Source organism: Herpailurus yagouaroundi, unplaced genomic scaffold (genome assembly GCF_014898765.1).
Source record: "Herpailurus yagouaroundi ecotype Mexico unplaced genomic scaffold, PumYag 186, whole genome shotgun sequence".
NCBI classification, from domain to species: Eukaryota; Metazoa; Chordata; class Mammalia; order Carnivora; family Felidae; genus Herpailurus; species Herpailurus yagouaroundi.
The window spans coordinates 48,161,202-48,184,898 of record NW_024412417.1 but is presented as its reverse complement, the minus strand read 5'-3'; the positions used below and the strand labels follow the sequence as shown (position 1 = coordinate 48,184,898).

At 64.6% G+C, this 23,697-nt stretch overlaps 3 protein-coding genes across 8 annotated transcripts in view; all 3 read left to right on the top strand.

The window, feature by feature from the left end:
- The first annotated feature begins 213 nt into the window (after positions 1–213).
- On the top strand, positions 214–14,237 carry EEF1D (eukaryotic translation elongation factor 1 delta). 2 transcript variants are annotated; one of them, XM_040494643.1, is made up of 10 exons: positions 230–343; positions 4,176–4,190; positions 6,612–7,696; positions 9,374–9,494; positions 9,847–9,918; positions 12,990–13,089; positions 13,167–13,267; positions 13,402–13,620; positions 13,822–14,016; positions 14,142–14,237. In XM_040494643.1, exons 3-10 carry the CDS (start codon positions 6,612–6,614, stop codon positions 14,178–14,180), a joined length of 1,932 nt encoding a protein of 643 aa, XP_040350577.1. In that variant the 5' UTR covers positions 230–343; positions 4,176–4,190; the 3' UTR covers positions 14,181–14,237. The 2 variants fall into 2 exon arrangements, with proteins under 2 accessions (XP_040350578.1, XP_040350577.1); XM_040494644.1 differs by lacking the exons at positions 4,176–4,190; positions 6,612–7,696 and having other exon boundaries at positions 214–343.
- A 1,319-nt stretch (positions 14,238–15,556) lies between these two features.
- Positions 15,557–19,354, top strand: NAPRT (nicotinate phosphoribosyltransferase). Its single transcript, XM_040494646.1, has 13 exons — positions 15,557–15,798; positions 16,295–16,422; positions 16,503–16,585; positions 16,854–16,984; positions 17,097–17,212; positions 17,461–17,657; positions 17,739–17,879; positions 18,195–18,279; positions 18,382–18,462; positions 18,555–18,657; positions 18,736–18,890; positions 19,038–19,145; positions 19,240–19,354. Exons 1-13 carry the CDS (start codon positions 15,573–15,575, stop codon positions 19,300–19,302), a joined length of 1,617 nt encoding a protein of 538 aa, XP_040350580.1. The 5' UTR covers positions 15,557–15,572; the 3' UTR covers positions 19,303–19,354.
- Positions 19,306–23,697, top strand: part of MROH6 (maestro heat like repeat family member 6) — a 7,144-nt gene continuing 2,752 nt past the window's right edge. For 2 of the 5 annotated variants that reach the window (XM_040494638.1, XM_040494639.1), the window contains exons 1-8: positions 21,102–21,386; positions 21,503–21,655; positions 21,812–21,966; positions 22,530–22,647; positions 22,772–22,956; positions 23,049–23,186; positions 23,332–23,446; positions 23,547–23,690. In XM_040494638.1, coding sequence (XP_040350572.1) covers positions 21,141–21,386; positions 21,503–21,655; positions 21,812–21,966; positions 22,530–22,647; positions 22,772–22,956; positions 23,049–23,186; positions 23,332–23,446; positions 23,547–23,690 — 1,254 coding nt within the window. In that variant the 5' untranslated portion in view covers positions 21,102–21,140. The other 3 variants (XM_040494640.1, XM_040494641.1, XM_040494637.1) reach the window with 3 other exon arrangements.

The following is a 23,697-nucleotide window of genomic DNA, read 5'->3' as shown; positions in this document are numbered from 1 at the left end:
CGGCTCAGCAGCCCCGCCCCATCCCGGCGAGCCCACTGCACCGGTAGCGCAGGGGTGCGGACGAGCTGCCGTCCTGTTCGCGGCTGCTAGCTCCAGCTTCTCTGGGAAACTGCGAGCCCCGTGGTGACTCCCACTGGCTTCTGTCTTTGCAGCCGCGGGGAGCGTTGCGTCGCGCGGAGGGCTGTGACGGCCAGGCGGGACGTGCGCGGGAGCCGCTTCCCCTGCCGCGGCGCGTGGTGCATCCCTCTGCTTCATTTCCCGTGCGCGGCCGGGGCGACTCTCCCTTTCCTCCACCGTCGCACGCCACGAGCCCTCCTCCTTGGTCGCCGCGTCCTTGGCTGGCGTGAGTACCGCAGCCCGCGCCCGCAGGAGCGGCACGCGCCGCGGAGGGGCCGGGGCGGGGGCGGGGCGGGCGCCCGGGTCGGGGCGTTAGTGCGGCCGGGGTGCCGGCGTAGGGACGGTGGGACGAGCGCGGCGCTAGGGGCGGGCGCAGGGGGGCGGGGCGCGCGGGCCACGTGGCCGGCGGGACCCCGACTGCGGTCCCGGCGGGAAGGTGGCGGCCGGGAGGCCGGGGGCCGCGTGGGCCCCTCGGTCTCGGTTGGTCCCGGTCCTGTAGCCCTTCTTTTGTCGGGCACGCGTCCGTTAAGCACCTGCTGCACGCCGGTTCTGGGCCCAGCCCTCGCGGAGCCTTGAGGGTTCGTGAGCGCGGGAAAGAATAAGGGAGTGGCTGCTGAGTGACTGTTGAGTGACTCAGAAGAAATTCTTAGGGTTCTCGGAGTGGTCGGGAGGCCTGACTTGGATAAGGGTCCCGGCAGGAGGCGACGTTGAAGCCGGTCTCTGTAGGGGTGGGTGACGCCTTCCCGAGAAATGCGCACCGTGATTGGAAGGAAGAAGGGGGCCAGAGGAGTGGAGTGGGGTGGAGGCTTGCGTGAATGAAGGGCCACCCTTCAATAAGACAAATGTTTGTCCGGCTAAGCTTTGGGGCGATCCCTGCCGGAAGGGGAACACCTCTTCGAATTGACTCTGGCGTGTATCTTCTCTGAGGGCTCAGGCTTGGCCCGGGGGCGGGGAGGGACACTCTCAGGACGCTTCTGCGTGGGCAGCTCTGACACCCCAGCCTTCTCTGGGTACCCTGAGCCTGGCTGAGCCGCCGGTGAGCTGGCTCACATGGGATTCGAGCGTTCCTGTGCCCTGCCCTGTGAACAGGGAGTCCCAAGAAAGTGTCATCTTGCAGAGTGACTGGCACCCGAGCTGAGGAGTAGGCTTTTTCTGTCACCTCTATGGGGGCAGTCAGTGTTCTGGGCCTCATGCCAGTCCTGGGAAGAGCCTTTTACCGGCCAGAGACAACTGCCCTCTGGAGGATCCTGGTGCAGGGCCACCCCCGCCCCCTCAGCTTTGCCCCTGCGGAGCAGGGTGAGGCTGCCAGGGTTCAGCACAAGTGGGCAAATGTGCTTGAGCAGCGTTTCTGTGAAAGAAGTGTCCTTGCAGGGACGTGTGTGCGCGCGTTTGAAGACTGAACCAGAAAAATACCTCCAGCAAGTTGTGCGTTGGTGTCGTATTTTGGGGTTCCACAGGCAGGAAATGCTGGCAAGCGTATTTGTTGAGCCTCCGCCCTGCAACAGTATTTTAAGGTGACACGTATGTGGTCAAAGCAGGTGGTAGCATGGCATTGAAGCTCCGTGCAGGCGATGGAGGCAGACACGGATCCCGGGCTCTTCACCTCCCTGACTCGGGGGCCTCCCTTCTCCGCTCATTCCTCCAGCTGTGTGAGGCCCGTGTGCACAGAAGGGTTGAGGAAGCACGTGCAGTCCTTGGGGTCACCCCGAGGGAAGGGGGCATAGGCCCGGCTGGTTAGGTTAGACAGGTCTGGTAGGCTGTGGCATCTGAGGCGCGGACATTGTTGAGCCTGCCCCGGGGTGACCTAGGTAGCTGTGGCGTGAGCCTGGAATCTGAGGGCTTGGGGGGCCCCCTTTCTGCTGCCAGGACAAGACGGTACTTCTAAGCGGGGCTGACATCAGGAGTCAGGTTGGGAAGCATGTGGGGCTGTGGAGTGCCCCCTGCGAGAGTCAAGTGGCATCACCCCATGCACGTGGAGACGCGCCGTCGGGTAAATTTACCCCTCTGTGTGCCTTCCCCCCGAGACTCACGGTTCCAGGTGTCCCAGTGCTCTCAGACGTCGCAGGTACGGCAGGCTTTGTCGTGAGGAAGACGGAGCTGGCCTGCAGACCCCGCCCCCCATTCACCTCTGTGGGTTCCCCCTTCCCCTGGAGGGGCCGCAGACCTTTAAGGCCCTCCGGGCGGACAACTGGGGGGCTGGTCCGGGGGTGTGGCTGTGATGGGGTGGTGTCCAGGGGAAGGTATCGGTATCGTTGGAGGGCAGAGTCTGGTGAGGGGCCAGTTCCTCCCAGAAACCTACCCCATTCCGCTAGGCCCCAAGAGACTTACAGGCCCTGGCACCTTGTGGGCGCAGTGCCGGGGGCCACATCCTCGCCTTCCGTCCAGGCCGTCCAGCCAGGGGTGTGCTGTGGGGGCCGCTGCCAGGGCCGCTGTAAGAACTGCCTTCCCAGCTCACGTGCTTTCGAGCACGTCTCCGCGGGGGTGCTGGGACAGTTGCAGGGGAGGGGTCGTCTGTGGCCAAGACCAGCTCTCCTATATGGCTCACCTCACCCCGGTCCCTGGTGGCTGGGTGGGGCATGGCCCCTGAGTACCCCCTCCCGTGGGCGAGGTCTCAGCCTGCCTGAGGCTCGGGGGCTAAGTCTTGGTCACGGGCAGCCCAGCTGGGCCCTGCAGTGAGCAAGCAAGTAGACGATGGCAGTGGGCAGGGACGCCTGGGGCCCCCTCCTCCTGGGTCTTCGCTCTGCTGTTCTGGGGCCTTGTTCCTCATCCTTCACTGTTACGGAGCCAATGCTGTGTGTGTGGAGAGAGCACGGGAGAGAGAGGAGGGTCCCCACTCTGGCTGGAGGCTCGGATGTTCGTGTTCTCAACGGGGATCATTTAAACTCAGATTTGCTTTTCTACCAGAGAGAGGGGTTTTCAGTTCAGCAGGTCCTCGTGGGACGTGGAGCGCTCAGAGAGCGGGGAGATTGAGGCAGTAAAGGTGGGGGGCACTCTGCCGGCTGTCCTGGGAGATGGAGAGGCCGGGGGCAGGAAAACCCGGCTGCCTGGTCCTGCAGCAAGTGTCCCCGGAGTGCTGTTGGCCTGTCACCACACCGGCTTCACTGCCAGCAGGGCGGCTCACCGCCATGTGTGCAGGTCGACTGCCCAGGGCCTGCTGTGTGCTCCTGGGGGGCAGCTCCCTGTCCTCGCGCCCGTGTCCTTGTGTCTGCCGCACCCGCGGGCACCTTGGACGTCCCTGTCAGTGACTTGGTGCTGCTGCTCTGTGGGGCAGACGCGGGGGCCAAGGGGCCTGGCTGGCAGATCTCTGGGTTCCGGTGAGTGAGCAGCTGGGGGGGGGGGGGGGCTCCCGGTGCAGGGCGGGCAGGGCTGTCCGCCGTGCCCTGCAGGCTTTCTCAGAGATGGCTTCGTCTGCGTGTGGCTTCCTCGGCTCCTGGACTGCTACCTCTGTCGGATTTGGGGCGGGGCACTTAGTGTTTCTGGCCCGTTTTCCCATCTGCGAAGGGACTAAAAGCCCTGTCCTTTTGTGCACACCGTGGGGACTTTGTGTCTTTGTTCAAGCGTGGAGTGGTGGCGGCTCCCTGCCCCAGCGTGGGCTCTGGGGCTGCTGGGTCCCATGGGTGGTCCTTCCTGGTTGTCTCTTGCCTTGTCTAGCGGCCCTGGACTTAGGGCAGCACGACAGCGGGGCCAGGTAGGGATCCCCTCGACAGCTGCACGTGGCAGTGGGGGCACTGAGTGCTGGCTCCTCTCCCCCCAGAGGGCTTGTGCTGGAGTGCGGAGCGGGTGGGAGCGGTGCTCAGATGGGCTTGCCCAGTCCAGCTAATGTGAACCGTAGGAACTGCTCGTTTTGTGGTGCAGGGGGTGGGGGGGTGGAGGTGCTGTCCCGAGTGGGTGGACTTGGTCACCTTCGGGGATTTGGGTGGTGGGTCTTTGGTGCTCATCTTCAGTTTGCTCGGCCAAACCTCGCGCCACCTTTCCAAGCACCTTCTGCAAAGACCTTCCGGCCGCTGTGCTGCCCTGACTGCCTCTAACCTTGCTGCTTTCTCTTCATGCCATCCTAGGAGACCAGAGGGAAAGTAAGTACCCACCTGTCCCGTGCCCGGTGTTCCCTTCACCTCAGCCAGGGAGCCCCTGGCCCACAGCGTACGAGGCATTCCAGCGCCTGTGCAGGGCCCGGCTTGGCCAGGCTGCCAGGCCTTACTTTCCTTGTCTGCAACACAAAGGAGTTGGCTTTGCTGTCGTTGGGCTTTGATCCTGCCAGGCAGGGCAGCGCGTGGGTGTCTCAGTGCATCCCTGGGTTGAGCCAGGTTGTGTCTGTGGTGGGGGGCACTCCCCGAGCAGGCCGGGGGCGGCGTGCTGGCCCTCCCCTCTGGGCAGAGGACACCGGGGACACCCCCTGTCACAGGCCACACCCCTTGTTCTTGAGAAATCTTCAGAAGCAGTCTCTCCCCGCCTCCCCCCAGGTGTGGCCCCCAGAGCTCTGAGCAGGCCCTGATCTGATGTCAGGAGACAAGGACAGCCTCTAGGCCAGTAGGTTCCAACAGGACTTCACCAGTGGGGCGTCAGCCTAGTGGAGCTCAAGGGGCTGAACCAACCGAGCCCTGGGCCCCTCTGCTGAGGGTCTGCTGGGGGCTCGTTGCCAGAAAGTTTGAAGGGCGGACAAGCCCTGCCTGATTGGCCTGCAGTCCCCTCAGGGACGGTGGTGATGTCACAATGCCTTGCCTCTTGAGCACACGCTCCCCGCCTCTCACCACTGCCTCTGTTGTCAGCCTGGCCTTGGTAAGGACTGCTGCCGGCCTGGGGAGGACGGCACAAAGGGGGCGTCCCAGGGGTCTCTCCAGGCCTGGGGCTTCCGTCCTGTGGCTTGTGCCATTAGAGGCCCCCAACACGTCCCTTCACAGTTCAAGGGAGAATCTTCCCCCACGTCTTGAGTGGACGCGGGGCTTACACAGCCGGCATGTCCCACGGGGTCATTAGAATCAGGTTTCAGTTTTGTTTCGGGGTGTCAGGAAAGGGATGTCGATGCTGCTGCAGGTGACGGGAAAGGTTTGCCGCCTTCCCTCTGGAGACCTGGTCTCCTGGAGACAGGGCCCAGCAGGTGCGTCCCCCCACGTAGGCTACTGACTGACCCCGCAGAAGCTGGGATGGTCCTGGGTGTTGATCATCTGGCGTGGGCGCTTCTGCCTTCGGGAGCAGGGGCCAGGGTCCAGCCTGTGTCTGGACAGGATCTCTGCCAGCTACAGCCATTCCTCTAGAACAGGCCTGTGGAGTGTGAGCTCAGACCACTGGGCACGTCTTAAGAGCAGACTGGCTACTGGGGCTTTCTGGGCTTGAGCCGTTTCTGGCCAGAGGCTGCAGAGGTGGTGGCAGTGGTGGCCCAGACTCCTCTATTCAGATGACTGTGGTCTCCAGACTGGAGGGGACACCACCTCTATTGAAGAGGCTGAGGTTCTCGGCAAGGGTTTGTCCACAGTGGCAGATGGGACACACAGTTCCCCACCTGCCTCCCTCTGTTCTAGGGATGGGGCCCCTCACATCAAATGGTTCTGTGACTAGAGGCGGGTGCCCTAATGACCCTGGGGCCCAGAGTTTCCCACGTGGTCCCTCCTGTATTGCGGGTGCGCCCAGAGGTGGCTGTGGCTGACCCGGAGCCTGCTTGTCACTTGCTGCCTGAGCCGCCAGGCTCCTTCTCTTCCGGATGGTCACTAGCATCCTCCCTGTGTCTCCCCCAGTGTGGCCCCTGCAGGGCCGGGCCCTCCACCCTGTGCTCCCAGCTGCTCCCCGAGACACTAACCCTTGTCTGAGACCCTTGCCAGCTCCCCTCGGAGCATGCGCTGCTGCAGGCGGTGGTGTGGCTGCGGCAGGGGTATGCCACCACGGGGCAAGGTCCGCCGTGGTGGCCTGGCCGTGATGGGGCTGGCCTGGGAGACTGCCGCGTATACTTCTAGAAAGCGGAAGCACCAGTGCCTCAGGCAAGGTGGCCAGGTTTAGCGAAGTCAAAGGATGTCCTGTTAAAATCCTAGATGAACGACGAATAACCCTTCAGCGTAAACGTCTTAAATATTTCGTGGGACGTGTTTATTCTAAGAGTTATTTGTTGTTTATATATCAGTCAAGTTACCTGGGTGTGGTGTGTATTTCATTTGGCAACCCCCTGTGGAGGCTCTAGGGGAGAAGGCTTCTGTGGTTGAAGAAGTTTGGAAACCGTTCTCTAGACCCCTCTGGAGAGCCTGGGCGCATTAGGAAAGGTTAGCTTTACGGCTAAAAGAACGCATACGTACGCACGTGCATGCACGTCATTGCTTATCGCTTTACTGAGCTTCCCGTGGACTTGACTTCGGGTCCTTGCTTGTGTCTTCCTGGCACCCCCACCGGGGAGCACTCCCAGGCCCGGCCAGCCCTGAAAGTCAGGCTGAGGAGGGGGGCGGGGCGCCATCCCCATGGCCCGCGGTGTTGCAACTGCCTTCTTGTGCTTGCTTTTTAACGCTGTGCGGAAGATGAGGAGCGGGAGAGCCGCCTGTGCCCTGGAGACCGTCTGGGAGGACAAGCAGAAGTATGGGGAAGCCGAGCGGCGTTTCTACGAGCACGAGGCCACACGAGCCGCCGCCACCCAGCAGCTCCTGGCTGAAGCGCCAGCCGTGAACGGGCCTGGGCGGGAGGACGCCGAGGAGGCAGACGCCCCTGACAGCGGCAGCAGGGGCGACCCCAGGAGGAGCCACGACGGAAAGAAGCCTCTGCAGAAGAAAAGGAAGCGCTCACCAAAGAGCTGGTTCGGCCAGGCAGACCTGGCCCTCGTGGGCCTCTCGGCCGACCACGTGTGGCTGGACAAGCCGATGTTCGACCAGGCAGAGAGCTCCTATCGCCAGAGGCTGGCGGATGCGGCTGCCCAGGCGGCCCAGCGGGTTGCCCTGGTCCCCCGAGGCCCCTGCACCCACGGAAGCCAGGTGGCCTGCCACCATGTGACCTGGGGCATCTGGGTCAATAAGTCGTCCTTCGACCAGGCCGAGCGGGCGTTCGTGGAGCGGTCGCAGGCCTCGCTGTTGGCCGCAGAGGGGAGTGGCAGGCAGGGGGCTTCTGACACGGGCCAGCAGGCAGCTGCCCCCGATCTGGCTCTCGCCCGCCAGCCCGGCCCGCTAACCGACGGCCAACCCCCGCTGGGCAGTCTGCAGGCGCTGGTGCAGGAGGTGTGGCTGGAGAAGCCCCAGTACGATGCGGCAGAGAGGGGTTTCTACGAGGCCATGTTCGACGGCCACCCTCCTGGGAAGGTGCGCCTGCAGGAGCGAGCTGGCCAGGCTGAGGGGGCCAGGCGGGGCCGCAGAGACCGGCGAGGCCGAAACGCCGTGGGAAGCAAGCGGGTCGGGCCTCGGCGGGTTGACGGGGAGGCCTCCTCTGCCCTGCCCTACTGGTATCTCCTGCACAAAGATGCTGAGGCCCCCTGGCTCAGCAAGCCCACCTATGACAGCGCAGAGTGCCGCCATCATGCCGCAGAGGCCCTGCGAGTGGCCTGGCGCCTCGAAGCTGCATCCCTGGCTCACCGACCTGGTGCCCGGTCTGGCCCGACCATGTCCAGCCTGAGACCCAAGTAGGAGGAACCTGCCGCCTGGGTTCCCGGCCCGGGCTTCCCTGGGCTGGGGCCCTGGCTGCTCTTCTCTCCCCCCCGGCCCCCCCCCCCCCCCCCCCCCCCCGGCACGGCTCTCCCCAGCACTCCTGGACCCGGCTAAGTTGGATGCAGGAGTGGGTTGGGCAGAGGTGTAGCTTTCTGTTCCTGGGGCAGTGCAGCCTCCAGGGCCACCTCTTGGGGATCACAAGGGTTGGGGCTGTCGAGGGAGGAAAGGGGTTAGCACAGGGCAGACTCTGCTTGGGTAGGGTTTCCCTTTCTGCTGGGCAACTCCCAGTGCCCCTGGCTGTCGCAGGGCAGGGCAGGGCCAGCATTAAAGGCCTCTGGCCCGAGCCCTGCTGGGGAAGACATGGGAGCTGGCACGTCCCTCCTGCCCCTTCTGTCTGTCCTCCCCTACCTCCCGTTCCATAATCACCTCCAGGGTGAGGCGAGTGTCTCAGGCACACCGGCATGTTGTCAGTCGAGTGGCCTATGTCTGAGGGACACCTGCTGCATGAGGCTCACTTGCCTTCGGCCCCAGGATGGTTCCATGCAACACCGGCAGTGGTGTCTGGACGCCAGGATCTGGAGAAGGGCAGGGGGAGAGGCAGGCGGCCGGGCAAACGGCAAGCGCGGCAGCGGGAGGGTCCGGGGCGTGGGTGGTCGTGCGGAAGGCCGGGCCCCAGGGAGCGGTGCCATCCTGGGCCCCACATGCCCATCAGCAGCCTGTTAGCTCGGTGTGAGCGGCGGGGTGTGGGAACCCGTGTGCAGGAGCGTCCCCATCAGCAGCCTTGGGTGAGTGTGGAGCCAAAACTGTTCACGGTTCGGGGCCTGGCTGCACCTGATGGCTGTGTAGGGGTGGGTGGAGGAGAGTCACGGGGCCCGGCTCCTTTCCTGACACCAGGGGCGCACTCGGTGTGGTCCAGTGATAGCCCGGGGCCCTTGGCACAGAGGATTGGTGAGATCGGGTCCGTTTCTGTCACCGTTGCTCAGGAACAGGAGGGGCCATGCCAGGTGGAGGGCGGTGGGCACAGCCGTGCGGCTCCCGCTCTAGAGCAGCCGTTCTCAGACTTCCAGGTCTCTGGACCTCACACGGTTTCTGTGCTGTTGAGTTTTGTCACGTTAGCAATTAAAATAGAAACGCGGGTAGTTCTTCAGTCGTTGAATAAGAAGTCGATCACGCGTTAACATAACGACTTGTTCCTACGAGCAGCAGTGTTCCCAAGACAAAAAAATTCAGTGAGCAGAGCGGCCTTATTCGACATTTTTGCAAATCTTAGTGGCTTGTTTAACCAGGAGGCACCCGGTTTGTCACACTTTCTTCTGCATTCAGTCTGTTGGTGTGTATTGTCTGATGGACATAATTGTGCCTTGCACAAACGTGTAGTTGGACAGGGAGGACCCCGGGGACCCCCAGGGGCTCCTCACCACACTTTGAGAACCAAAGGGGCGGGAGCCGGGAGTTGGGGGGGGGGGGGCGGATTACAGACTTGGTTCGGGCAGTGCCAAGGCACCTGTGCTCAGACCGGGACCCCTTGTCACCTTGCACCCTTGGTGTCTGGGCCGTTGTGGGGCACTCACGCAGGCCAGGCCTGGGGCCTTAGGGCACGTACCCTCTCCTCCCAGCCAGGCTGTCTCAGTCTCGCCTTCCCTTCCCAACAGGAAAATGGCTGCAAACTTCCTAGCGCACGAGAAGATCTGGTTCGACAAGTTCAAATACGATGATGCAGAGAGGCAGTTCTATGAGCGGATGAACGGGCCCGTGGCTGGCTCCTCGCGCCAGGTGGGGGCTGCCCTCGGGGCACCGGGGGACTGTGCCAGCACGGGGTGGGGGCGGGCAGAGGCACGTTTGGCCCCAGCGGCTCTGCTCCAGGCGCTGGTGGTGGGGTCTTTGCGGGTGCGTCCCTGGATCTGCTCGAGATGGGACGGGGCACCTCCGCCGTGTCAGACCAGCAGGCACACCGGTGCCCATCAGGACGGGGTGTGGGCCTCGGGGCCGTTGTCATAGCTCCTTGCCATCCCACTGAGCCTTCGGTTCTGTGCAGCTCTTGCTGTCTGTAAGGGTTCGTTCCTTTTTTTCCGCTAAAATTGTTCTAACGGAAAGAAAAAAGCGGTTCTTTCTGCACTGTCTATAGGAGAACGGTGCCAGTGTGATCCTCCGTGACATTGCCAGAGCCAGAGAGAACATCCAGAAATCCCTGGCTGGGGTGAGTACCTGCAGGCCCGCATCGGCACTGCTGCCCTCCGGCCTGGCTGCACGCCTCCCCGCCGCCCCAGTACCCCGGTACCGCTGCGATCAGTTGGGCCTCAGGAGCACAGTTGGGGCGGGGCGTCCAGCACGGTGTTCCCGCCCCAGCGGGCTTCGGTGACTCAGACTGCCACAGGAGCCGATGGCATCCGTGCTGCTGCCCGGTGGTCACCCAGGACTCCCACCTGCCCTCACCCTGCCTGTTGCTGTGGCGCCATCCCCAGGCTGGGCCTGGGGGCCTCCTCCCTGCTCTGCACTCTGTGTGGGGAGGAGTGGGAGAGGCCTTTTTCTCTTGCTTCCTAGGCCTTGCCTCCCTGGAGAGATGGGTTCACAGGACGGGGGTCCAAATGATAAAATTTGAGGCCCAGAGAGGGGCCGTCCAGCTGCGTTTGGCCCCCGGGTCCCAGATTGGGTCACAAGAGAGGAAAGCAGGTCCATGTTTAGCTTTGTCCCCAGCCTGGCTGGGCAGATGTCCCCAGGAGGAGACAGACCCGCTGCTCCGCCTTCTTAGCGAAGTCGAGACCTTGTCCTCTCTCTAGGACACACGGTGTCCTGTCCTTGAGGGTCGAGGATCAAGCAGAGTTCTGCTCCTAGAGACTTCAGGAGAGAGTCCTTTCCTTGGCTTTTCCAATTTTGAGAAGCCGCCCACGTTCCTTGGCCTGTGGCTTCTAGCCATCAGAGAATCCTGATTGATGGCTGTTTCTGTTACGTTTCCTTCTCCTCTGCCTCTTGGGTACATGGAGCCTGGTGACGACGCTGAGCCCACCCACATAATCCAGGAGGGTTTCCCCATCTCCAGAGCCTCCTTTTCATCACGTGCGAAGTCTTTTTTGCCATTTAGGTCACCTTTTTACAGGCTTGGGGACGACTACGTGGGCACCCCCACCTGCCCAGCTGCTTTGGCTATACTGGCTCTTGGGCCATAGGCTGGACAGCTGGGGGGGGGGGGGGGGGGAGGGTCCCTGCTTGGGCCAGGCAGCCGTGGGGAGGAGCTGGCGCCAGGTGCGTGGGGTGCGAACCCCCAGAAGGCCAGGGTGCCCAGTGGCGCTGAGGTTTCTGGGCCACAGGAGCCCCCCCTCTGGCCCTCAGGGGGCCCTGGATGTGTTGGGGTCGACCTCTGGCTCCGGGTCTTGAAACCATGTGGGCCCGCTGGGAGGGCTTGGGGGAGCCCCTGTGTGCTGGGGGTGGCACTGCTGGAGGCCAAAGCATCAGAGACCAAGAGCTTAAATGGATTCCTTTCTCAGTCTGAAGGCTAGAAGTCCAAAGTCAAGGTGTGGGTAGGTTCTGAGGCCTCTCCTGGTTTTCCTTTGCCTTTACATTGTTTTTTGTGTGTCTGTATCCAAACTTCGTTTTATAAGAACACCAGTCAGAATTCGGGCCACTCTCCCGACTTTGTTGTAACTGGATTAGCACCATAAAGACCCAGTTTCCAAACAAAAGCCCCTGTTCTGAGAGCGGCACGAAGTTCAGAGGAGTATCGTTCAACTGCTAATGGACCGGTAGGGACCTTGTTGACCCAGCCCCAACGCTTGGGTTTGGGCTCGATAGGGCTCAGCAGACATTGGGCCTTTAGAACCAAGGGGTTCCTGGGAACCGTGCATGCTGCCAGGGACAGGGTCGGAGATGGGGTTGGAAAGGTCTGGATTCCAAACCCTGGCATGTGGCACTGTCCTCTGAGGCTACTACGTGGCTGGCTCCTCATGACGCACCGTCACAGGCTAGGATTAGGGTAGCCTTGGTCTGCCTTTTTGGGGGGGGGGGGGGGGGGGGGGGGGGGGGGGGGGCGCCTAGACTCCCTGGTGAACAGGAGGAGGATGGTCAGGGCCTCGAGGGAACAGGAAGGTCTGGATTTCATCCCTATCTGATGGAAACTTTTGGAAAATCCTAGTGAGAACGGCATTGCAAGCTGGGGTGCTGGGGAAACGGGTGGAGAGGAGGCCATGTGGCCGCAGCCAAGGGTCGGGCGAGTCCAGCACGGGTCTCCTTTGGCAGGGAGGTGGGGGGGGGGGGGGGGTGTGGACACTCACGTTGAGCTGAAAGGAGGGGAGTGGTGCCAGCCACTCCTGGTTCCAGTGCTCTGACCCCAGCTGCATTGCAGCATCCCGTTCCACCTGTGGCCAACTCCACTAGGAACCAGACAAGGAAGCTGCTGGGTCACAACGGGTAGCACTGCTCTCCGATCCCTGGGGCAAGGAAGCCAGGCACCTGTCTGCCTGTACTTCCTGGAGGTTTTTAGCTTGTCTGGGCTCCGGGGGTACACAGAACAGGGGAGGAAGCCACGGGGCTGGTTCTGTGGCTGCTTGGCAGGTGGGCTCCGGGTCCAAAGTCTTCATAATGGGACACAGGGAAGGGAGGGTAGGGACAGCGGCCCTCAGGGAAGGGCCAGGTACACTCCGTCCTCCTAGACCATTCTATCAGGGTGTGTAACTCGGGCGTGGACTGCGGCGCTGTGCTGAGGGGCTCCCTGGGTGGCACCGCTGGAGTTGGGTGACAGGGATTCCCGGTCAGGGAGGAACCAGAGGGAGGCTGGCAGGCAGGATGGGGCCCCGGGTCACTCAAGCCTTTCGAGGGCAGGCTTGGTGAGTCAAATGGCAGGTGCGTGGCCTGGGGGAGGCAGGGTACTACGTGCGGAGTGGGCGCCCCCTGCAACAAGCACTCCTGACTCCCACTGGCTCCTCAGCTGCCCTCCCAGCCTGCTGCCGGGCCCTGCTGTGTGGCCCAGGCCGCCCCTGGAGCTTCCTCCCACCCGACTGTGGCTGTGGGCCCCGCAGTAGCTCCGTGCTGGGGCTGCCCTGGGCCCTGTGCCTTCCGCTTGGCCAAGGACGCCGCTCACTGCTCTCCTGCGTACAGGGCCTCCTCCCACCCTCGGGTGCAGTGTCACAGGTGGACCCAGTGGGCTGACGGGAGCTGCTTCCTGGCGTCCAGCAGTTTTCGCACCTTTCTTGGGGCCCTGATTCTCAGTGGCTGTGCCTGGGGGGGACCCTGGAAGCAGGCAGGGGTGCAGAGTCTCACTCTCCCCCTGCCTTGCAGAGCTCAGGCCCTGGGGCCTCCAGCGGGCCGGGCGGAGATCACAGTGAGCTCGCCATCCGGATCGCCAGCCTGGAAGTGGAGAATCAGAGCCTGCGAGGCGGTGAGGCCCTGGGCCTAACGGGTGGGGCGCCGCACCCAGTCCCCGCCGTCTGACCAGCGGCCCCTTTGCTCCTGCAGTGGTGCAAGGTCTGCAGCAGGCTGTCTCCAAGCTGGAGGCCCGGCTGAGCGCACTGGAGAAGAGCTCACCCACCCACCGGGCCGCAGCCCCACAGACCCAGGTGCGCGCCCTTCTCGGGCCCTTTGGGGAGGGGGTGGGGGGTGTTCCTGTCCCCCTCCCCGCCACAGCCTCTTAACCAGGGTGCAGAGCTGGGGCCCCGGGGGCGGGGCCCTCAGCCTCCCTCTCCCACGGCAGCACGTGTCCCCTATGCGCCAAGTGGAGCCCCCTGCCGGCAAGGCGGCCACCGCCGCAGAGGATGACGAGGACGATGCCATCGACCTGTTTGGCAGCGATGACGAGGAGGACAAGGAGGCAGCCCGGCTGCGTGAGGAGAGGCTGCGGCAGTACGCGGAGAAGAAGGCGGGGCGGCCCGCGCTGGTGGCCAAATCTTCCATCCTCTTGGACGTCAAGCCTGTGAGTGACCCCGCCCCCGGCCTCTGCCCCTGGCCCTGCCCCGGGCTCCCGGTGGGCTCAGCGAGCTGGCCGGGTTCAGCCGAGAGGAGAGCTGCGTGCCCTCTGTGCCCTGGGGGGCGAGGGCAGGGGCCGGTGAGGGGAGGGGCACTCCCTGGGGTCTGCAGGCTCCTGACCCAGCCTCTCCACCCCTTGATCTCCCAGTGGGATGACGAGACAGACATGGCCCAGCTGGAGGCCTGCGTGCGCTCCATCCAGTTAGACGGGCTGACCTGGGGGGGCTCCAAGCTGGTGCCCGTGGGCTATGGCATCCGCAAACTACAGATTCAATGTGTGGTAGAGGACGACAAGGTGGGGACGGACCTGCTGGAGGAGGAGATCACCAAGTTCGAGGAGCACGTGAGTGGCAGGCCCCCAAGGGGGAAGGAACCCCTGGCCTGGCAGGGTGCTGGAGTGGGTGGGTGGGTCTTCGGGAACCAAGGCCCCACTTGACCACGGGCCTCCCTCCTCCTCCTCCTCCTCAGGTGCAGAGTGTGGACATTGCTGCTTTCAACAAGATCTGAGCCCCAGCCTGCGGCCGTGGGGTGTGGGGCCCTCAGCCATTAAAGACGGAGATTCCACTCTGGCTCCTGTCCTGGTCTGGGCCCGGTGGGTGGGCACATTCAGGGAGCAGCACTGCTACACCCCAGGCCTCAGACGTGGCCCGCACCTGGGTCGTGTCCCACCCAGGCCCCTACACCCAGGAACCCACGGCGCCAGTGCCGTCCTCCCCCTCCTCGGTTTCTCCACGGCATTTTTTTTGTTTTCAAGTGTATTTATTTTGAGTGAGTGGGGCTGAGGAGGGGAGGGACAGAGGGAGGCAGAGAATCCCAATCAGGTTCCGTGCTGTCGGCATGGAGTCCAAACCCAAGAACCTGATAGATCATGACCTGAGCTGACATCAAAAGTTGGACACTTGACCAACTGAGTCACCCAGGTGCCCCGTCTCTGCCGCATTTTGGTGTGTGACTGAACCCCGCCTGCCCTCTCCCCTCGCTTACAAGTGCCGCGAACGGTTCAAGCTATTGAGGCAGACACAGCATGCGTGGCTCCTTCCTTGTGTGGGTTGCTGGCCCTCCAAGGCCCCTGAGGCATCTCTACTCTGCCTTCTCTGGGTTCCATTCCCAGCCAAGCTGTCTTCCATGGGGGCTAAAGTGTCCGCCTGAAACTGTCCAGGAACAAAGGTCCCAGTGGCTGACTGGGCCCTGCTGCTGTGACTACATGGGCCCCCCAGGTCTGACCTGTGTGACACCTGCCAGGCCTCCCACCACATCCAGGGACAAGCTGGGCTGCTTTCCTTAGATGCGGCCGGTCCCTCCCTCGCTGGAGACCTGGACCCTGGACAGGCCCATGGTTAATTCGTGCCCACTGTCCCGCGTGGGCAGTATTTGGGCCACTAGTGGCTTCTCTCCAGGACTGCTGGCCAGTGTGACCACCGTCCTCACAGTTGGGGAGAAATGAATGGTGTGGGCTGTGGCATGTCACAGCTGCTGTCCTCCAGGGTGCTGAGCCACAAGGGGAATGGACTGGCCCCCTTGATGGTGGGGACCCGGCAGGCTACCCGTTCACCCCCTTGCTCTGTCAGCACCCCACTGGTTCCCTAAGCCGTATGGTGTGGCACCACGTACGTGCCCAATTGGAGCAAGTTCTAGAATTTTCTCTACCTGCTGCCCTGCTCTGGGCCTGGACTGGTGTGCGGTTAACACCGCCACTTACCCCTCCGCCGGCGGGTGGGGTGGGGTGGGGGGAACCCCAGATCAGACCAGGCCCCTAGGGGAGGAGGGGCCCCTCCGCTGACCCCCCCCCCCCGGTTGCGGGGGGGGGGGGGGGGGGGGGGGGAGGGGAGGCTCCGGGCCTGGGGAGCGGCGTCACGTGGGCCAGGCGGGGCGCGGCCAGAGTCCGGGCGCGGGGGCGGAATGGCGGCGGAGCGGGACCCCGAGGCGAGCGCGGCGGCCCGGCCGCTGCTCACCGACCTGTACCAAGCCACCATGGCGCTGGGCTACTGGCGCGCGGGCCGGGCGCGGGACCAGGCCGAGTTCGAGCTCTACTTCCGCCGCTGCCCCTTCGGCGGCGCCTTCGCCCTGGCCGCGGGGCTGCGCGACTGCGTGCGCTTCCTGCGAACCTTCCGCCTGCGGGACGCAGGTAGTAGCCCCGCTGTTCCCGGCCGGCCCCCCACGACCCCGCCAGGACGCCCCCCACTTGATGAGTTGTCCCCGCCGGGACAACCCACCTCCTCGGGCCCCAGCGAGCCCCCCACGACCCGGAGAGCCACCTGCTACCTAGATGACCCGCCCTTGCCAGGACACCCCGGCCAGGCGAGCCCCCACGACCCCCAGGACACGTGCCACCTAGATAGACCGCCCCCGCCAGGACAGTTTCCCACCCCACCCCACCCCCAACTCCCGACCTGGCGAGTCCCCGACCCCTCCAGGCCACCTGCCACCTAAGCCAGCTCCCCCCACCCCGCCCCATGCCTGATGAATCCCGGACAAGACTCTTGCCTGATGAGAGTCTTCCATGGCCCAACAAAGGCCCCCCAAGGCCCCCTACAGGCCCCTTTCTTTACCGCGGTCCCAGCCCCGACGAGTCCCCACGGCCTGCGCTGGCTCCAGCCCACGACGGCCTCTGTCACCCCCAGACGTGCAGTTTCTGGCCTCGGTGCTGCCCTCCGACACGGATCCCGCATTCTTCGAGCACCTTCGTACCCTCGACTGCTCCGGTGTGACGGTGCGGGCCCTGCCCGAGGGCTCCCTCGCCTTCCCCAGCGTGAGTGCAGGGTGAGCGGGGGCAGAGGGGCGCGGGACCGAGCGGGCCGGGCGGCGCCCAGCTGACCACCCTCCCCGCAGGTGCCGTTGCTACAGGTGTCAGGGCCACTCCTGGTGGTGCAACTGCTGGAGACGCCACTTCTCTGCCTCGTCAGTTACGCCAGGTGGGGGGGGGCGGGGGGGCCGCCGGCCGGAGGAGCCCGGGGAAGGCAGGGCCCCGGGAGAAAGAGCGGCGACTTCCGGGGGGGGGCGGGCCTTTGGGAGGGGCGTGGCTCCGTGGGTGGGGTGGGGCCCCTAGGCTCTGTGGGTGGAGCGCAGGGCCCTGGAGAGCGGCTTCCGGCTCCCACTGTGGAGGGCCTCAAAGAGGGCCGGCGGTGCCGCGGTGACTTCCGGACCCTCACCGCAGGTCCCCTGCTCCTTTGCCCCCCACAGCCTCATCGCCACCAACGCTGCGCGGCTTCGCCTGATCGCGGGTCCGACGAAGCGGTTGTTGGAGATGGGGCTGCGGCGAGCTCAGGGCCCCGATGGAGGTCTTACGGCCTCCACCTACAGTTACCTGGGCGGTAAGAGCCCAAGGAGGGAGACAGGGGTCAGGGAAGGAGGAGGCCTGCCGGAAGCCCTCTAGCCAAGTCTGACGCCCGACTGACGCCCCCGCCCTCCTGGCCCCTGATGCAGGCTTCGATGGCAGCAGCAACGTGCTCGCGGGACAGCTGCGGGGGGTGCCCCTGGCTGGAACCTTGGCTCACTCTTTCGTCACTTCGTTTTCGGGCGCTGAGGTGCCCCCTGACCCGGTTAGCATCCCTCTCTCCTCCGCTGCCCTCCAGAGGGCAGTCCCGGAAGCCAGTCCTTGCCCAGGGGAAGGAGGGACTGCCATGCCCCGCCCATCTGAGCCACCCTAGCAGGTAGCTGCAGTCCTGCGCTCAGAAGCGGGCAGATGGTGGCAGGCATTACCCCTGCTTAGACCTCAGCCTGGGGGAGCCAGTCCTCACCCTGCTCACCCACTAAGGGTTGTCCATCCTTCACTCACCCGTTTCCATAGATGCTGGCTCCAGCTGCCAGTCAGGGCCCCAGGGTAGACCTGGCTGCATGTGTGGAGGCATGGCTGGAACGCGTGTGTGCCCATCTGGGGCTAGGGGTGCAGGAGCCCCACCGGGGGGAGCGGGCAGCCTTTGTGGCCTATGCCCTGGCTTTCCCCCGGGCCTTCCAGGGCCTGCTGGACACCTACAGTGTGCAGAGGTGAGGCCCAGGCACCCCCCTGGGTGGGCTCTGCCTGAACACCTATGGCCCCTCCACCAACCCTTCTCATCTTGCTGGCAGGAGTGGTCTTCCTAACTTTCTGGCAGTAGCCTTAGCCTTGGGGGAGCTGGGCTACCGAGCCGTGGGCATAAGATTGGACAGCGGTGACCTTCTGCAGCAGGCCCAGGAGATTCGTAGGGTCTTCAGGACCGTTGCGGCCCAGTGAGTCCCCTGGGAGGGGTTGTGCCTGCTGAGAGACCCTGTTGGGGGCAGGAGTATTGGGATGGGGCAGAGGGAGGGAGGGATTTGCTCCTCCCAAATTGAGGAGCTCTGATCTGGCGGCTACCACAGTGGAGACATCGGGGCTCTGGGGGGAGAGGTCAGGGGAGTGGTTCACCCAGGGGCTTGTAAGCAGAAGGCAGAGCCCATGTGGCTGAGGCCAAATTCTCAGGTGGAGAGGGTGGGGGGAGGTGCGTAACTGAGAATAGAGAATGACCAGGCGAGGCAGGAGACCTGAGGGCTGTCCACCCGTCACAGGTTCCAGATGCCCTGGTTGGAATCAGTCCCCATCGCGGTCAGCAACAACATTGACGAGGAAGAGCTGGCCCGGCTGGCCCAGGAGGTGGCTGGCGGGCAGTGGGGAGCAGGGGCAGGGGTGGTTAGGAGGGCTCTGGGCCTGCAGATGTCAACCAAGCTCAGTGCCACCTTGTCCCTCCTCCTCCAGGGCAGTGAGGTGAACGTCATTGGCATCGGCACGACCGTGGTCACCTGCCCCCGCCAGCCTTCCCTGGGCTGCGTCTATAAGGTCAAGACAGGGTCTGGGGTCCAGTGGAGTGGGCCAGAGGGGTCATGGGTTTGGGGGGAGATTCCCATGGTCCCATGCACTTGTCTCTGCAGCTGGTGTCTGTGGGAGGTCAGCCCCGAATGAAGCTGACTGAGGACCCCGAGAAACAGACACTGCCTGGGAGCAAGGCCGCTTTCCGGCTCCTGGGCTCCGATGGTGAGGCCCCTCCCACTCCCCCACGGCCCTCCTCCTCGAGTCCCCAGGCCCCCCACTTTATTCCTGCTGCACACACAGGGTCTCTGCTGATGGATGTGCTGCAGCTGGCAGAGGAACCACCACCCCAGCCTGGCCAGGAGCTGAGGGTCTGGCCTCGAGGGGCCCGGGAAGCCTGTGTCGTGAGGCCTGCCCACGTGGAGCCCCTGCTGAGACTCTGCATTCAGCAGGGACAGGTAACTGCCTCTACCTGCTCCCTCAGTCTGCACGGTGAGCCTGAACTGAGCCCTGGCACCTGCTCCTGCCCCCTGCCCCAGCCTCTCCCTTCCCGCTGCCCCAGCTTCATGGGCCTCTCTCACCTCTCCCCTTCCCTCTCCCCGCAGCTGTGTGGGCCTCTCCCATCTCTGGCTGAATCTAGAGCCTTTGCCCAGCTGTCCCTGGGTCGCCTGAACCCTGAGCACAAGCGGCTGGAACAGCCCACACCGTACCAGGTAGATAGATGCCCGCCCCCCCACATCATTGTCACTTTGCCTTGTGTGCCCTCTGTCCCTACAGCCACCCGTCCATTCTCTCTTTTCCCTGTAGGTGGCGCTGTCTGATGAGCTACAGGCCCTGGTGGACCGACTGAGTACAGGAGGGTCCTCGTGAGAACTGTGGTGGAGACTGCCTGGAATCAACATGAGTCACTCACTGTCCTGCACAACTTGTCCCGTGTCATTTCTTCACTCAGCCTGCCACTCACTTGACCCCCAGGGCCTCCAAGGGTGGGTTGGAGTCTGGGGTCAGAGCACGGGGTCATGCTCCCAGGGGAGGCCCAGGCTCTGCCAGGGTGGGGAGGCTGTCCTGTGCTGAGGTCTGAAGGTCGCAAGGAGTTAGGCCAAGGCTGGGGAGTGTCCAGGGCTTGGGAAGCTGGACTGTGGGGGGGGGGGGGACAACGCTATGGGGAAAGGGAGGCTTTGGTGCCCACCCAAGAGTTGTTGCAGGCAACTAGGGAGGGGGAGCCACAGGGCAGGGACGGGTGCCAGAAAGAGGGTCTTGTATCCAGGCACGGCCCCAGACTCCCCTGCCAACCAAGGTCCCCGCCCCGGAGAGGTCAGCAGGGCACCCCAGCTTCCAAAGCCAAAGAAGTGCAGGTGTCCCAGGCCACCGCGGTGGCCAGGCCTGCAGGACTCTGCCACTGGGGACGCTGGGCTCATGGGCTGCACCCAGCCGGCTCTCTCCAGGCCCTGGCATCTGTCACAGGGCCAGCAGGGCCTGGGCCCCAGGGGAGCCGGCTGCTGATGCACCAGCCTTGCAGAGAGAAAGGCTCAGGGGTGCACATGAGAGCCCGTGAAGAGATTCAGGGTGCTGGGCTGGCCTTGCCTCACGCACACGAAGCTGCTCAGGCTTCTGCCAGCTTTGGCAACTTGCGTTCCGGAGAAACCACTCACGAGAGACGTTCTAGGCTCTGGGGGAAGTAGGGCAGGGGCGCCGGGTGCCTCTGATTGGTCCGGCACAAGGTGGCAAAGGCAGGCGAGGGCGTGTGGAGGGGAGCGGGCTTCCCGGGGGTGCTTCCTAGAACACTTCCGCCTCTCCAGGTATCTGACCAGACTGGCTTTTCTGGATCCCTAAGCTTAGGCCAGTGCCCACGTCACTGGGTGAGGATGACAGAATTTAGGGCAGAGGCCCTGGGGAGCATGAGGCTTCGAGACAGACAGACTCACGAACACCCACGTGGCAGAACACACCCGCCCCAGGTTCCCACAGGTCAACACTTCTCAGATGCACACTTCCCAGGCGCCAGGACCCGGGGGGCCCACCTCAACAATGGCAGTCACCAGCAAGGGCACCTGGGAGGCGGCCTCTGCTCCAGCCCGAGGTTGCCTGAGCTGGGAGGTGGTGACGGCTCTCCCAACCATCCTCATCCCCCAGATGTCTGGCTCCGTGGGAATGCAATGGGGACAGCCCAGTCCCTGACCCCAGGCCCTGCCTGGACACATCTGCTTCTTTAGGGCTGAATCAGGCAAGGCTTTAACTTAGGATTGGGCCCAGACTTCTGGTCCCTGCTGGGGCTTCTTCAGGGCTGGGCACACTTCCACGAGGTCTCCCCGCCCAGAGGGGCTGGAGGTCAGGGGTAAAGGGCCCTTCTCCCCCTCTCCTTGTAGATCCACATGCCAGGGCTCTTTATCCCTTCCCCAAGACCCTGGCGGGCTGAGCCAGATCCCAGACGCTCAGGTGTCAGGCTGGCTACTCGCTGCCAGCAGCAAGGACAGGAGGGCCCTTCACAAGCCCCTGCTGTGTGCCACACCCGGGCGCGCCTCGGCGCGGCTCCCCAACCCCCCACACGCACAGAGCATGAGCTCACACGCATGCGCCACCACGCCTGTCCTGGGTCCTGTCTGCCCAGGGCCAGCTTCTAGGTCAGGCCCGCGCATGACTTCCGGGGAGAACCAGTGGCAGGTGCCGTAGGCTGGGTCCAGCTGAGTAGCTTGGGGTGTGCGGCAGCCATGGCTTGGGGGGTATGGGGCAGGGCTCGGGGGGGCCCTGTGGGGGCCCTAACCCTGACAGCTCTGGCTGAAGAGATCCGGGCCAACCAGGGGCAGCCCCCAGGACCCTCTTCCATTGACCCTCAGCCTAAACCTGAGCTTGAACCTGAGGCGGAGCCTATGGGTGTCACTGCCATCCCCACAGCCCGCCCTGTGCCCTGCTCTCTGCCCAGGGTGCAAGAGCCAGCCCCCAAGGGGCTCTATCAGGTGAGTGGTAAGGGAAGGGGGGCCGAGGGGACCACAGGGAGGAGGCTGGGGAGGTGCTGGGGAAGAGAATTGGGAGAGGCAAGGGGACTTCGTACATCCCACCCACCCTGCTCTAGGACCCCCCAAGTTCCTGGGAGGAGGGGGCCCTGGCTGACCTGGCATTGTATGCGGCTGCCTGCCTGGAAGAGGCTGGCTTTGCGGGGACCCAGGCAACAGCCCTCACACTGTCCTCAGCCCTGGAGGCCCGGGGGGAGTGTCTGGAGGAGCAGGTGAGCCAGCACCCCCTCCCTGCCCCCAGGCTCCTGCCGTGGAGTCCCCAGGTTGGGGGATCCCAGTGAGCAGCCTGTCAAGCTCGCTCCCTTCGGGTGGCACCTGCCCAGGGGGGTCCAGAAAGTCTCCCACTGACGCGGGCTCCCTCACGCCAGGTGTATGCCCTGGTGCGCGGGCTGCTGGCACAGGTGCCCAGCCTGGCCGAGGGGAGGCCCCGGCAGGCGGCCCTCCGGGTACTCAGTGCACTGGCCCTGGAGCATGCTCGGGAGGTGGTGTGTGCGCTGTTGCCCAGCTCGCTGCCCCCGGACCGGTAAGCCGCCTGGCCCAGGCCAGCCCCGCGTCCCGAGGCACCACGCAGCTTCCTTCCCTCTTCCAAATTGGCAGCAGTCTGGTCCTGGAGGGGCAGGCTGTGGAGAGGGCCTCAATTCCCTCCGTGTGACTCCCGCCCTCCACCTACCCCCCCTCCCCCCAAACCTTGGGGGCCTGCCTTCTCCCTCCGGGTCACACTAGGAGCCCAGCCTGGGGGTAAGCTCCAAGGTGGGGTCAGCAAGCCTGGAGCCCCTGGCTGTGTGGTTACCCTGCCCCAGGAGAAGTTCTCTCTGGTTTTACTCTCCACAGTGATCGTCTCCACTCTCGGGTCTGTTTCGGGGTTGCTGGCCTGACCAGGTTCTGAACGGTCCCTGCCAGGCAGTTAAGGTTGCAGGTTATTTCTGCACTGATGCTGGTTATCTTGCTTCTCTGGGATTTGGGGGTGGAGTGTCGGGGGGGCGGGGGTTTACCTACTCTCCCACGCGGGAGTCCCAGTGGCCACCTCCCACCCGGCCCCGGGGACCCCCCACATCAGACCGAATCTCGGGCGCTCCACACCCCCAGGGTGGCTGCTGAGCTGTGGCGCAGCCTGAGCCGAAACCAGCGCGTGAATGGGCAGGTGCTGGTACAGCTGCTGTGGGCACTGAAGGGCGGAGCCGGGGCCGAGCCGGAGGCACTGGCGGTAGGTGACTCCCTTGGGGCCCCGGGGGGCGCCCAGCGCACGCATGATGTTCCTCAAGCATCAGCCGCTTGTCCTGGTCCCTGCTCCCTGCACCAGAGCCTGAGATGGGCTGCTTGTTCCACAGGCCACTCGTGCCCTTGGGGAGATGCTGGCTGTGTCCGGCTGCGTAGGCGCCACTCGGGGCTTCTACCCACACCTCCTGCTCGTGCTGGTCACACAGCTGCACCAGCTGGCGCGGCGCGCGTCCTCCCCTGACACCCCCAAAGCTTGGACCCCATCGCACCGAGGGCCGCCACACAGCCACGCCAGGTGAGGGCACACACCAGAGCGGAGTGAGGCCTGGGCCGGTGCCCTCCCGGCCCTCACCCCCCGCCCCCCTCGCTGCCTGCCCCCACCTCCAGCTGCGCTGTGGAGGCCCTGAAGGCCTTGCTCACCGGGGACGGCGGCCGCATGGTGGTCACGTGCATGGAACAGGCTGGAGGCTGGAGGAGGCTGGTGGGAGCCCACACCCACCTCGAAGGCGTCCTGCTGCTGGCCAGGTGCTGGGGAGGGGGTGGGGGGGGAAGAGGCAGGGGCAGGGGGTGGGGGGGGAAGAGGCAGGGGCAGGAGGCGGGTCGGGGGGAGACGTCTCCCGGGGTGAGGCGCCCAGAGGAGGGAGAACGCCCGTTTCCGCCCCATTCCCAGTGCCATGGTGGCCCACGCGGACCACCACCTGCGAGGCCTGTTCGGGAACTTGTTGCCCCGGCTGCGCAGCGCCGACGACACGCGGCGCCTCACGGCCATGGCCTTCTTCACCGGGGTGAGCCTGCGTCCACACGGGCGGTGAGGGGTGACCGTAGACCCGGCCTCTGGGCGGTGCCTGGGGACCTCGAGCATGCTGACCCCGCGTCCCCGCTCAGCTGCTGCAGAGTCGGCCCACGGCAGGGCTTCTGCGGGAAGAGGTCATCCTGGAGCGGCTCCGCGCCTGGCAGGGCGACCCCGAGCCCACCGTGCGCTGGCTGGGCCTGCTCGGCCTAGGCCACCTGGCGCTGAGCCGCGGGAAGGTGAAGG